The following is a 15,317-nucleotide window of genomic DNA, read 5'->3' as shown; positions in this document are numbered from 1 at the left end:
TTTGTATCCTTTTCCTAAATGACCGTTTCCATGTGTCTAGGTTTGGCCCCACTTTTCACTATTTCAAAACATCATAGGTTACTCATCATACTATTGATGTCAGTATCTGGGCAATCACTTTTCTCTCACCATTTACATTTTCAGTCCCAGCAGCATTTACTGATTGCCCACATCTTGTACCCTCTAGCCTGAGTGAGTGGCAGGGGTGTGTAGAGGCACAAAGATGGGTAAATCAAACAGCATAAGGAAGTAATAAAAGTGCAAAGGATAACCACATTCCAGCACCTATCCCTATGAACTCGACATCCCCCCTGTAAGTCCAGAATGGTCCTGTCCTGTGTCAGCTCCACCCGCATGCACAATGACTTCCTTCCTGCAAAGATGTGGCTCTAGCAATCCACGTGTCTCTCTTACAACATCCATACTCCCTTCTCTACTGGATCATTCAACAGGGTACTCATGTGCAGCTTTCTCCCATGCTCACAATAACCCTCCTGGACACCATTTCTCTTCCTTGGCCATCTATGCAGCAAAGCTCCCCCAAAGAGTAACTCTGCACCCTTTCCCGATGCCTCTCCTCTCATTTGTGTTGAACCCACCATGAGAACCGCTGTTGGTAAGGACATGGTTTGTTGCTTCCCTTCCTCCTGAAACTATGGACACAGTTGGCTTTCTGAGCACCACACTCCTGCTGCAGGAAACAAGCTTCTCCATGCCCTTTGCTGATACCTCCTTGTTTCCTGGACTCTAATTGTCAGGCTCCCTTGATGGCTGACTCCAATCTCAGGACCTTAAATAGTATCGATCTGCCAGCTACTCTCAAATGCACATCCTTGGCCAAGCCCATGACCCTAAACTCCAGACTTACAACTCCAATTGCCTTCTCAACACGTTTCCTTGGATTTATAACAAACCCTCACACTTCAATCTAAAACTGAACTCTTAATCTGCCCCTCAAACGAGCCCCTCTCCCAGGAATCAAGATCTATTCATCCTGAGTGATGGTGAGAATTGGTCATTTTTGAAACCTCATGTCTCTCATGATAGGAAATTATCCACATAAGAATATTTTATACTCATTAGCCGTATGAAAATAATCAGTCTCAATTGCAGAAGTTTATCTAAGGCAACTTTTCCTTGAACTGATCAGCAAATATTTCTGATGGCATCTCAGTGTTCTAAATAATCAGGAAGGTTTAGAATATCTAAAGAATAATAAACTCTCCAATTTTTATTGAGCTCTGCGTGCCAAGACATGAGTGAAATCCTAATACCTTTTGTTAATATAATCCTCACACCATGCTGAAACATGGGATGGAGATGATTATCATCCTCATTTTTACATCTTAGGGGTTTTTAAAAAGAGTAATTTGCCTGATATCTCAGAAAAGAGCCAAACCCAAACCTAGGCTGGCCGGCTCCAGAGTCCACACTCCAGGCCTGGCTTATGGGAAATGTCGTGGGAAACAGAGAAAAAACAAAACAAAACAAAAACAAAACAAATAAGGAAATGGTTTGAAATCCAAATTTCTTAGTAATTATACTTAGTTTAAAAAATAAACCCTGTTAACAGAGCTACCGCTACTCTGCACTCGAATGCCAGCCCTCCCCTGTCTACACCCACAGAATAGTGGGCTCAAGGGAATTAAAACAGTATCAGTTCCAACACAGAGGCACATGGAAAGGACCCAGAATCTTGGAAGTTCCTCTTTCTGTCAATCCTAAAATCTCTTTCCTTCTTTTTTATTTTCCTTTCGATTTGTTATTTTCCCTCTGGGTAACAGTTTATTGCTTTGACTACAAAGTTCTCTGCAGAGCTTATATAACGATGAAGGTTAGCAGGTCATGGTCAGGGCACATGACGGGAAGAAGGAAGATCTTTTCTTAGAAAGGAAGGGAAGCAACAATTCCAAGGTATTCCTAAAGAACCCGCTGCAAGCCTCAGCCTCCTCATGTAACATGCACATGTTTAACAGAATAACATCGGGGTCCCAAGAGCTACCTTCACATCAGCCCCTGAGACCCAGACACAACCTCTTTGATCTCTTCATATGAACAATGGGTTTAATCCGATAAAAGAAAGTATTAGAAACAGATGAAGTTATGCAGAGCATTCTGCAAAGGTTTCTTTTCACCATCAACACTGATAAAAATTACATAAAAAACGTAACGTGAATTTTTGAGTAGCATACCCAAAATGTATTAGACCTTCAAGGGTAGATAAAAGGAATATTTTTCTATGTTGTTGTTACAATGTTCATCACATCTCCACATCTTAAAAATAATCGAGGGCAGAAAAACATTTGTGGTTAATACTTGAAAGATGGATTTTCATTTTGTGGGAGAAATAGAAATTTTAGTCAGTCTCTCTTTTTCTGTATTTTTCCCTCTCTGGTAATGTAAATAACTCAATATTTTTATACATGTCACTACTTAATGAAAAAGGTAATGGAAATGCTCACAGCTATAATCAGAGAATGATTTAAAACTTTCGCCTCTTATAGTTCTGTTGATCAGCTTTTATGTCTGTGATAAATGTTTGTATATCTTCTGCTCAGAGCTGGGAACCTCAGCAGGTTGAAATGAGAGGTGGAGGTGGTGGGTATTGTTATTAATGGACATGCAATTTATTTACTAGAAGAGGCAGTCATTAAAGAAATTGCACTTTTTACATCATTCCCTCTATATTCTTGCCAGAAAAATGGCTTTAAAAAAGAACCCTTTGATGTTGTGTTTCAAATCGGACTCTGGGGGCCTGGGCTGACACCCCCATGCTGGTTACCCAGGCAGGTCCATGATCCAGAATGAGGATGAGGCAGCAAAGATGCTGGACAAAGCCCACACACCATTACCCTCTATAGGTCTTGTCTTTGCCATGTCACCAAGTAATGGTCCACTATTCACAGAGCAACTCTTTGTCAGCATTTTTTATGCAAACATTTCTCCCTGGTCAACTGTCCCACAGACAAAAGAGAATGATTTCTGTTCTCAGGGAGGTGCTCAGTATTATTTTATTAATATACTAGAGGCCCAGTGCACAAAATTGTGCACTCGGTGGGGGGAGGGTCCCTCAGCCCAGCCTGTGCCCTCTCGCAGTCCAGGAGCCCTTGGGAGATGTCCGACTGATGGCTTAGGGGGAGTGGGCAGTTGGACATCCTTAGTGCTGCGCGGAGGCAGGAGAGACTCCCCCCACCGCTGCTGCGCTTGCCAGCCATGAGCCCGGCTCAGGGCTTCTGGCTGAGCAGCACTCCCCCTATATGAGCATGCTGACCACCAAGGGGCAGCTCCTGCATTGAGCATCTGCCCCCTGGTGTTCAGTGCATGTCATAGCCACCAGTCGTTCTGCTGTTTGGTCTATTTGCATATTACCCTTTTATTATATAGGACTAGAGGCCTGGTGCACTAAATTCATGCACTGTGGGGAGGGGGAGGGGTTCCCTCAGCCCAGCCTGCCCCCCTCACAGTCCTGGAGCCCTCAGGGGATGTCCTACTGACTCTGCCTTTTTCTATTGCCATGAAACATACCTGAATCGCAAATGAAACCACTAGAATGGAGAATATTGATATTTTTGGATCACCAGTTGAGGATATTCATGTAAAAATATATTTCTAGGCTAAATAGTATTTGTCCATATATCATAGTAGTACTCTTCATTGTAAATATAAAACTAACTGTTCACTTAAAAAACTGTTTTATCCTGAAGCTTTGCTCTGAAGAGTTTCTTGTAACCAGCATGCATGAATATTTATAATTCATGAAGATAATTAGCTAAAATAGGAGTAATATGCCATGAGAAATGAACACCATGCTCACAGAATACAAATGAAGGTCCACAGAGAGCAAGGAGTGAAAAGCTTAATGGAAACACCACAAAATCATAGCCAAAATTTGAGATGCAGTAAAAAAAAAAAGAAGAAAAGGAAACCAGTCATAGAGTTTTCCTTTGAAAGTTTCTGAGATACTACAAGTAATATTAGAAAAGATAATTCATGTAAATCTATTGGGGGCTAAAGCCCTCATTTCCTTATTAAATTTATTGGTGTAACATTGGTTAATAACATTACATAAATTTCAGGGTACAACTTTATAATATGACATCTGTATTGCATTGTGTGCTCACCACTCAAAGTCTAGTTTCCTTTTGTTACCATGTACTTAACCCCTTTGCACTCGAAGAAACTGAAGCCCATTGAGCACTGACATCACTCTTAGCATTTTACCCTTGCCTTTGGAAGGGCTCCTCCAAGGGAAGGAAGAAGGAAGGCAGAGAATCTGATTATCCCTTTGCTTTGCACTTCAAGTCTGACATACTTCAATGCAGACAGAAAGAGAGAACATCAGGAAACAGCAAAAGTCAAGCACAGTGTGACCTGCAGCAACTAGGATTGATGTCCTAAATTTTTCTAAAATTATGTCAAATGGTGGTGGAGAGGAAAGAGAAGGCACAATTAGTTGGCCAAATGTTGAGCAACACACTAGCAGGTTTAGTGCCTTCATTCTCAGTACCTCCTTTACCTTCATAAAGTTGTTATTTCTTTAATTTTTAAAATGTGTCAAAAGCATTGCAAATTTCCAAACGTGCATTTTAAAAAAAATATTTATTTTATTGATTTTTTACAGAGAGGAAGGAAGAGAGTTAGAAACATCGATGAGAGAGAGAGAAACATTGATCAGCTGCTTCCTGCACACCTCCTACTGGGGATGTGCCCACAACCAAGGTACATACCCTTGACCGGAATCGAACCTGGCACCTTTCAGTTTACAGGCTGACGCTCTAACCACTGAGCAAAATCAGTTAAGGCCCAAACATACATGTTTGTGGTTAATTTTTTCCTGTAATATTTAGAACATTTCTGAGTGTGTATATAATATATGGGATCTCTGTACAAAGCCTTGGATTTACAACTCATGGAAACTAAGAGCCTGTGAGGTTCAATCTCCATATAGTTTCCACCTAGTGGCTAAGGGCCCATGTGCACTGCACGCTCACTGTGTCAGGTGGCTCCAGACTCGGTCATATACACTTCATCCCCAGAACGACCCTATGGGCAGATACCATGACTGCTTATGTGTTACAGACCACAAAACAGAGGCACAGAGAAGTTAAAACATCAACCAACTAAAACAGAAAACAATACCTGTCCAGGGTCAGTCACATTACCTGGCAGAGCTCCTTACCTTAGGAGTTGAAAGACACACCCATACATTCCTAAGAAGGGCAGAGGGGTCTGCTTGGTGGGGGAATGAAGGCCCTCACCCTTTCTGAGGGCACCAAACTTTCCTAGAGCAACTTCTTACAGGGGAAAAGCAGTAGACAGAACGCATCAGTAGGATGAGGTGAAGACAGATGGTCCCAGGAGCTAATTATTCCCAAATAAAAGTTATACTTGAGTCTTACCTGTAGGAAACTGTGTTAATGGCCCATCAGCACAAGCTTTTGCTATACCTCAGTAATTCCCCACCCTATGCATTTATGGCAATAGCACCACCATATGAGACATTTCTATGCAACATGGTATTTATGATATTTCTAAAGAACTCAGTTCCCTTCAATGAAAAATGTTATGTAAACGCAAATACCAATAATGCTGAAATGTAGAATGTGCTTCAGAGGATTCTGACTTCCATAGCTTAAGTATAATAAGCACTATTTTACCTGGTCCTTCAGCTGAGATTTTATTGCACATGATGGAAGAAAAATATTAAAGATTCAGTGTATCAAACTGCATAATTCAAGATAACTAGTCCTTATATAAGCAATGTCTTTTTCCTTCTGCGCTGAATTTTTAATTACCACTGAGATAGTTTTTTAAACTTAAAACATAATTTATTTTGATATATACAAAACAATATAATATTCTCTTTTGTGTTTGAAATTAATATAGTCACCATGACTAAAAGCAGTGGGGTAAATAATTCCTTATTTTGTTGTTGATGGCCTAGAAGTAATCGGTTCTTCTAGACAAGAGAGCCATCAACTCAATAACTCCCAAGGACTAACTTGATTTTTAAAATATTAGACTTTTGTTCTTTCTGTTTTAATGAATAGTGCTATTTTTATATTACATAACATTTCGTCTTAACTCTCAAGCTTTACCAGTTTCATGGCTCACAACATTTCTTTTCTTTTTTTTTTTTTTTTTGTGCCCTTGACCGGAATCGAACCCGGGACCCCTGAGTCCGCAGGCCGACGCTCCATCCACTGAGCCAAACAGGTCAGGGCAACATTTCTTTATTCCCTTAACTTTTTCTCTTTTTTGTTTGAATTCATTTTTGTGTGTTTTACTTGGGAAAAAAAATCTTCAAATTCCAATGTCATAAAATATGTGTGTGGGTTGCACTTTAAGTCCATGTATGCCTGAAAGTGTTTACTCAAACATCATTTATGAATAATAGTTTGACTTGGTGCACAAATCAAAGTGCGGGATACATTTTTAGGATACTTTTAAGATTTTGTTCTACTGTTTTTTAACATCTGGTGTTGTTTGTGAGAAATGCAAATCTGACTTTTGTCCCACAGCAGTTAATCTAGTTTTTTAAAATTTCTTTCTGGAAGCTTTCAGGATTTCTCTCTTTATCCTTAATATTGAAATGTTAGCAGCATGAGAATGAGTCCAGTGAGGATATTTGGAGTGCCTGTTGAAAAAATGAAGATGCAGGCCTTAACTTGAGTGTCTTATCATTTCCTCCTATTTTTTCAGTATAAAAATGTTTCTAAATAATGACTTAAAAGAGGATGGGGATTAAGACATTACTAAAAAAGAAGGTAATACACGTAGTTAGGAATTTGTTGACTGGTAACTTGGTGATTTAGAAGCGGCATCTTTCTTCTCAAAACGCTTATACGCTCTGGACACTCTCTCACTGGGATATCCTGAATCCTCTCAGTTTTTGACATTCCCTTCTTCATAATCTGTCGGCTGCAAAAGTATCTCCTAACTTTCAGGGTTTGGACTAGCTCTTCTTTATTCAGGACTTTAAAGCTACAGATGCTGGCTTTCCTTTTATTATCACTCTTAAAAGTTTCCAAGTGAAGCCAGCTGTCCTGCCCTGATATAAAGTGTCAGCTACTTTCTGTGGACTCTCTTTAGGCCACTTGGAATTCAGAATGTATATTATATACATATATGCTATATATGATATATATACATACACATATAACATATGATATATATTATAATATTATTATGAATTAGATATATTATATATATTAAAAAGATAATGTGTATAGTAAGGAATTTGTTGACTGGAAATATAATATATAAAACATATCTACTAAATATATATTTAGAAATCCTATACAATAAAAGGCTAATATGCAAATCGACAGCGGAACACTCTTCAAAGTCAGATATGCATTTCTCACAAACAACACCAGATGTTAAAAAACAGTAGAACAAACAGCGGAATGACTGGTCACTATGATGCACACTGACCACCAGAGGTCAGATGCTCAATGCAGGAGCTGCCCCCTGGTGGTCAGTGTACTCCCACAGGGAGAGCGCTGCTCAGCCAGAAGCCCTGAGCTGGGCTCATAACTGGCGAGCGCAGTGGCAGTGGCGGCAGCCTCTCCCACCTCTGCGGCAGCACTAAGGATGTTCAACTGCCCACTCTCCGCAGGGAGTAGGCCTAAGCCATCAGTCGGACATCCCCTGAGGGCTTCTGGACTGTGAGAGGGTGCAGGCTGGGCTGAGGGACCCCCCCGAGTGCACGAATGTCATGCACCAAGCCTCTAGTAAATATGTAAGCTAAAATATAAATATATATTTAGCAAACATATGTTTATTTATATAGTGAGCACACATATATCTTTAGCAAGCACATATATGAGAATAATAAAGTATTTATATATATATATATATATATATATATATATATATGCACATATTTACATTTTAGTGAGCACATGCTCCTTGAGTGATAATAAAAATGTGTAAGATACCGACAACTCTACCGAGGTAGGTAATATCATTACTCCATTGCTATGGAGTGAACGTTGTTTCCCCCAAAAAATTTATATGTTGAAATCCTACCCCTTAATGTGAAAGTCTGAGGAAGTGAGATCTTTGAGAAGTGATTAGGTCATGAAGGCTGAGCCCTCATAAATGGGACCAATATTCTTAGAAAGGAGACCTTACAGAGCTCCCCCTTTTTTCATGTGAAGATACAAGGAGAAGTCAGCCATCTATAACCAGAAAGAGGGTTCTCACCAGAACCTGATCATGCTGGCACCCTGACCTTGGATTTCCAGCCTCCAGAACTCTAAGCAATAAATATCACCTATTTACAAACCACTCAGTTCATAGTATTTTGTTAGACCAGCCTGAATGAATAACACTTCCATTTTACAGATGAAGAAACTGAGGACCAGAAAGAACTCAAAATCAAACAATGAGGAACAATAGCCATGCTCATAACAATTACACAATACTGCCCCTCAGTAAACAACTCAAAGAACACCTGTTAAAGGTCCTGCATTATAAATCAAGCCAGGGTGTTTACAAGTCTAGCTTCACCCTGACACTAACCTTGGAAAGATTAATATGACACTATTGTATGGCATGAGTTTGACGAGGACAAGGTGCAATGAAATCCTAAGGCAATGACAATAAGAATGGCAAATAAAAACTACTGTAGAGCAATTGATTTTATGTGGGAAATAAAGGAGAAAGTGCAAAGAGAGAAGATTCAGAGTTAGGGTGAGGGAGAGAGGATGGATTCACTAATAGAAATAGAGAGGATGACAGTCAAGTGTGGTGTGAGGAAAGATGGAGTTTGAACATTCTGAGTTTGTGATGTTAATGAAAATAAGTTTTGAACTCCAGAAAAGGTGGAGGGCAGAATGAGTGTATTGAGAGCAATTAATCCAGACAGGACGATTGGAAATGTGTGAGGATCTGAAAGCCGACCAACACAAGGATGGAGAAAAGATGCCTCTCTGCTAAGCCCTGAGCAACACATGTGTGTGTTGGTGGGTAGGAATAGAAAAGCATCTCTGAAGAATGTGGAGAGAAAATTGCCAGAGACCAGAATGGTTCCAGATGGTGGGAACCAGGAGAGGAGGTTTATCTTTTCCCTCCAAAAATACTTTCTCCCAAATAGACAAAAATGAGGGCAAAAGCATCAATACTGCACAAATCTAGGATGGAAAATGCTTTTAAATTTAGCAAGTTGAATGGTGAATTGTGATAGTTGAATAGTAAAGTTATGAAGTGGGTAAGAGGGAGAGAGAAACAGAAATTTCTATTTTTCAAGAAATTTAGTGGTAAGTGGAAAAAAGCAAAAATGAAGACACTTATTATGAGATACCTAAGAGAAGATAACTTTTTTCTTAGCTTATTAATTTTAAAATAAGATAAACTGGAATGTTTATTAGCAAGGAAGGACATAGATAAGCATTATTGGGACCATTTGGATAAATAATAATGATAATGTTAAATTGCTGGTGGATATTCTAAAGTGCTTACAAGATATGTTAGAAATAGAATAGAGGACTTACAAATCCTACTTAAAATAAAAAGGAAATACAAACTAGAATGACATTGCTATAGAAAATTAAGAAACAACACTATGTATTAGGAAACAGAATGAGAGATACTAGATATGGAATCATGACTTTGACAACAATGCAAATGGTTTGGCTTTATCTCTCTCAAAAACAAATTAAGTCTAGGTTTAAAAGAAAAACCAAAGTGGCGTGGCTAAGAGAAAAGAATGTTTTAAAGAAGCTAAAAATAATCATCGAAATAGTTTTGAGAGATATGTGTATTTAATGTACATTTGAACACAACAATGGCCACTTCTGTAAACACAGGCACCAACAAAGCTGCCCAACAGGATAATGTCATTCAGTGCAGCTTTGAAGGCTTCTGATACCAGACAACATGAAAACTTAAAGGTAAAAAAACATAAAATGTCGTCTGCAGGTGATTATTGCACATGGGCTCAGGAAGCAAGCATGACTAGAGTGAACAGAGAATTCCCTGAGTGTCTGGAAACAAGATCTGCATTTATTCCAACAGTGTCCCTGCATTTATAACACTATTTATAATCAGGTAAAAGTCAAGTTGAAAAGAAGATAACCTCTGCGTAACAGCACAAAAACTTATCAAGATTTCAGAAAAAAACCCATATTAAAACTGTGTGAGAACTTTGCAGAAAAAAAAAGATACAAAAATATATACAAAGAAGAGTGGTAGTAGTCTTGTAAGGTACAAAAGTACTGCAAAATACAGCAATAACAATCATAAAGTTACTGGGACAAGGACATAGTGACAAAATTATAGTAAAATAGATTTTGCATAAAAAGTTATCCTAATATATAAAAATCCCTGGGTCTGTCACATCCACAATGACCAGAGGCTCGAGCTAATGTCCAGGCTGCATGCGCAGCAGGCTCTGGTGGGCAGGGACTTGTGGCAGCAGAGACGGGGATGGGGCAGGTGGGGCCGGCAATCACACTCACTCACAACTACACACACTCACAGACACACACAGTGCCCACCAGCTCACAGCCTTTTCTCCCTTTCTTTCCCTCCCTCCCAGCTCGCTCTGGGATCCTCTCTCAGAATGAGGAAACGAAACAGACTGGGCCTGAAGAGGCCTGGATGGAAGGGAGGGCAGGCAGAGGGTGGAGCCGCCCCCACTAGCCCCGCCCCCTCCCAGCTGGGAAAGAGGAAGAGGGAGACAGGGAGGCAGGGAGGTCTGGAGGACTGCTGAGAAAAACAAAGAGAGACAAAGCCTGGGCAAGACCAGGCCAGCAGGGGAGGGCAGTTGGGGGTGAGATCAGGCTGGCAGGGGAGGGCAGTTAGGGGCGATCAGGCAGGCAGGCAGGTGAGCGGTTAGGAGCCAGTGGTCCCAGATTGCAAGAGGGATGTCCGACTGCCAGTTTAGGCCTGATTGGGCCTAAACTGGCAGTCGGACATCCCCCAAGGGATCCCCGATTGGAGAGGGTGCAGGCTGGGCTGAGAGAACCCCCCCCCCCCACCGTGCACAAATTTCATGCACTGGGCCACTAGTAATCCTATCTAATAAAAGAGTAATATGCAGATTGACCATCACTCTAACACACAAGATGGCTGCCCCCTATGTGGTCAAAGATCCTGCCGCCATGTGGACACAAGATGGCCACCACAAGATGGCCAGTAGGGGAGGGCAGTTGGTAGGGACCAGGTCTGCAAGGGAGGGCAGTTGGGGGCGATCAAGCCTGCAGGAGAGGGCAGTTAGGGATGACCAGGCTGGCAGAGGAAGGAAGTTGGGGGTGACTGGGCCTGCAGGGAAGGGCAGTTGCGGGGGACCCAGGCCTGCAAGGGAGGGCAGTTGGGGGCGATCAAGCCTGCAGGGGAGGGCAGTTAGGGGTGACCAGGCTGGTAGAGGAGGGAAGTTGGGGGTGACCGGGCCTGCAGGGAAGGGCAGTTGGGGGGGACCAGGCCTGCAGGGGAGGGCAGTTAGGGTTGACCAGGCCTGAAGGGGAGGGCAGTTAGGGGCAAACAGGCTGGCAGGGGAGCCATTAGGCATCAATCAGGCTGGCAGAGGAGTGGTTAGGGGCAATCAGGAAGGCAGGCAGGTGAGCAGTTGGGAGCCAGCAGTCCTGGATTGTGAGAGGGATGTCCAACGGGCAGTCGGACATCCCTCGAGGGGTCCCAGATTGGAGAGGGTGCAGGCTGGGCTGAGGGACACCCCTCCCTCCGTGCACGAATTTCGTGTACCGGGCCTCTAGTAAATATATAACAAAGGAAACATCATTCTATACTAGAACACAGACAATTCATTAAGAAGGAAAAAGGCACATTCGTATCTTACGCTGTGATCTTGTCAGCGAGAAAAAAAACACGTTTGTATCTTACACTGTTTTTCTTTAAGCTTGGGGTGCTGGGGAATCTCTGTGTTTTTCATTTGCTTTTTTTTTTTTTTGCAAATCTAATCTCAGCAGAATACATTAACGTTTATAGAACTCGAGAATCCTGGGGCAAGTGTAATGGACAGTTAGGCTCCCTCATAACATATGAACCCTTTAACCACATCCCTGACAGGTGCCGAACCTCCCAGTTGCGCACCTATAAAGGGCTCTGGGCTTCAGAGAAGTGTGTGGGTTCCCTGCCTTTCAGAAGCCCTTGGGAGAGGGGGTGTGACAGGAACATTAGGCCTGGGTCCTGCCTTGCAGGGTCTAAGTGACACTGGAGACATACATGTTAGCATCTGATTTTCAATTTCCTCATCTCTCTACCCAGGAGTGTTCCAGTAAAGAAAGGCTAAATAGGGAGCAAATACCGAACTTTCACTGAAGCCACAGAAATGCAAGTTCTCCAAACCCACTCTCAGCTGGAAGTTTGTATTAGCCATTATTTCATTAGATTTAGAAGGCAATCCAGCCCATCACTCTACTTCACCAGTAAAAAAAAGATAGTAAGAGATGAAATGATTAAACTCATCATTCTCTAGAGAAAATACCCACAAAATCCATAAAATCGGTGTCTTTCTATTTTTTGCACAATAATATTCTTGATTTGGCCTCTATAATCTTCATTCTCTTATTATTCATTTTCCAATGAAATAAAATCAAATCATGATGTCACTAAAGGCAGAAGACAGTAGCTAAAATTCTAATTTACAGTGGAAATGATAGGAACGTATTTCAGGAAGGCATATAAAAAGCAAACTTTATTTAAAGGCAAGTTTTAAATAATTTAAGTTTTAAATTATTCATTAGCAACCAACTTTGAGAGATCCATCAATTCTCTCTCATATGGAAGTTGCCATATTTTTTTGTTCATTTATGTTAGCTGATGAAGCATGTTGCTCTCTAATGAAAGGATTTCCCTCTGTTTTTCAATAAAACGTTCAAAATCCAACTCACAACTTTTTAGAGAGCCACACCCATTTGAAAGTTTTGTCCTCAGAGTCCAAGTTTTGAGTGTTTATGGATCTATCTGCCCCTTTTGAAAGAGTAGAATCTGCTGTGGACATTTGTCTCTTTGTTCTGACCCACCCTATGGAACATTCGCTCCTAAATAACCCCCCTCCCTTACATTTTCCTCCTCAACTTGTTAATAAAATTTACTGGCAAAGAATGAAAGAGCAATTATGTTAAGTGCTAAACTCATCAATGTCAAAATGTAGCATTGCTTTAAAGATCCATTACCCTGCAGACTGTCATCAGAGCTGTACCCATGAGCCAATCATCTTAATAAAGGCTTGTTTAAATGTATGTTCTTAGCAGATCTGAATCAAGTTAACAGGCCAGGTGATTTCAAGCTTATATTTTATCTTTGACATTAAAATGTGTCATTCATAACACACACACTCAAAATTCTGTCTCTACACTCCTTACTGGAAGGATATTGATCACTTCCATGACAACAAGCCTAAAAGTTCATACAAATACTTCAGCCAAAGTTATAGTTGAAACTTTTGGAGAGAGGAACTTTTGGCCTGGGAGAATAAGAAGGTGCACATTTTTGCTCTTTATCTTTGTTTTATTCTTTGCAGATTTAACATGACCAGTGTTACTTTAGTGAATGATGATATAAGTGAGCTTCATGAGGGGAAGACAGTATCTGAGTTTGTTCAGAGCAATCACAAAGGGTGGAGTGTTCAGAGATTACATTTAACTTGCAGAGAAGTCAGGAGAGATTATGAATAGTGCATCATGAGGGTGTGAGTACACTCAGTAGTCCAGGGATTGCTATAAACTATGAGGAATCAAAGTGTCGAAGGATGTAGTTGTAGGATGATTGATAACTACATATATATTAATGGTTGCATTGTGAAGATTGAACATAGAGAGAGAGCAAGCCAGTGCAGAATATATTTAGGCATTTTGTCACTTGGTGTTTAAAAGCATGTCTCCTTGCCTACTCCAAGCAAGGACCTGGACTAGGTTCTAAGAATATAAAGAAAAATAATAACTTAATAGATAGCCCTTGTTACCAAACAATTCACAGTCTAGTTTCAGGATGATGCTAGAGGGATGATGACCCTGGGAAATGGACCCCTGAGTTACTTAGTGTGGCAGTGAGCTCTCAGGCAGCTAGGGAGGCGGCTACTAGGGCTAAGACATTGGCATGGCACCATCACCTGGCACCCTGCCTCATGCTAAGCATGTTTGTGTTTCACTCCAATGTACTTTTATTTCTCTAATCAATGGATTATATAATATTAAAATGAATGGTAGTAATTTTACCCAAATTGAGGCTGAAACAAATTATTTTTGCTTAGACTCCATCCTATCCCTGAATGCAGCACTTTTAAGGGCACTGCTGTTTGTCATGTGACTGTAGATGAAGCAAAGATGGCATGAGGTGAAGGGTGGGCTGGAAGTGACACTCGGAACCCTTGGGCATTAATTTGGTTTGTGAGATGCTTAATCTGGTCTGTGGAGGTACCAGTCCTCATGGTCTCTGGGCCTGCTCCTTTGTGTGAAGGACACAGATTGCCACTGGCCAATTTTTATTTGTCTCCTTACATATATCAGATCATATATTATAGATTTTATTAAGATAAATTTTCATTCCTATTTATTTACATGTTGGTCTGAAAAAAGTACAAGCATTCATTATAATTCTAGGAACATATTTCCTGTAGCCCTAAGAATAGTAGTACATTCTAGGCACCAGATCCTGAGAGTTGACTCCCAATATTGATAATAAAATACACTGGTGGTATAAAATTATATATTATTAAACATCTTTAATGTAAGTCTTATTTTTCTTCAGAATATCCCTTTTCGCTTTCTTCCTTTTTAAAAGAAATATATTTTTGTTGATTTCAAAGAGGGAGGGAGAGGGAGAGAGAGATAGAAACATCAATGATGAGAGAGAATCATTGATCAGCTGTCTCCTGCACGCCCCCTACTTGGGATTGAGCCAGCGACCTGGGCATGTGCCCTTGACTGGAATCTGCTCTTTGTTTTATAACTCTGCTCAGTGCACAGCCATGCTGGGCACGGGCTACTCCTGGTTCTTTCTGATGCCTGTGAATGAATGAACTGCATACTTGATATTAACAGTAACAACATCATCTTAGAATACCTAAAAAACGTGGAATTAAGATTGAAATGCATTTTACCTGCTGACGTTTTTCAAACTCCAATTTGATCCGGGACTTGATGCAATTGCACGTGTCCTGATACGTTTGCTGCAGAGCAAGCTCCATGAGGTGCTTGTGGTATGCTCCCGCCAGGTTCCCACAGATGAAGATGATCACGTTGGCCAGGATCTAACGACATAGAAAGAGTCACTCAATAGGGTGGGTGTTTAACTCTTGGATACAGCAATAACAAAATGCACATTAGCAATAGTCTTCCAAGAGATGTCTC

General features: G+C 40.9%; 1 protein-coding gene across 1 annotated transcript in view; it reads right to left on the bottom strand.

The window, feature by feature from the left end:
• ADCY2 (adenylate cyclase 2) overlaps positions 1-15,317 on the bottom strand; it is a 279,910-nt gene that overhangs the window by 125,868 nt on the left and 138,725 nt on the right. The window contains exon 4 of the mRNA XM_008161799.2: positions 15,068-15,217. Within this exon, the coding sequence (XP_008160021.2) occupies positions 15,068-15,217 (150 nt within the window). The remainder of the gene's footprint in view (positions 1-15,067; positions 15,218-15,317) is intronic.

Source organism: Eptesicus fuscus, chromosome 4 (genome assembly GCF_027574615.1).
Source record: "Eptesicus fuscus isolate TK198812 chromosome 4, DD_ASM_mEF_20220401, whole genome shotgun sequence".
Taxonomy (NCBI): Eukaryota; Metazoa; Chordata; class Mammalia; order Chiroptera; family Vespertilionidae; genus Eptesicus; species Eptesicus fuscus.
This window is presented reverse-complemented; position numbering and strand designations above follow the sequence as displayed.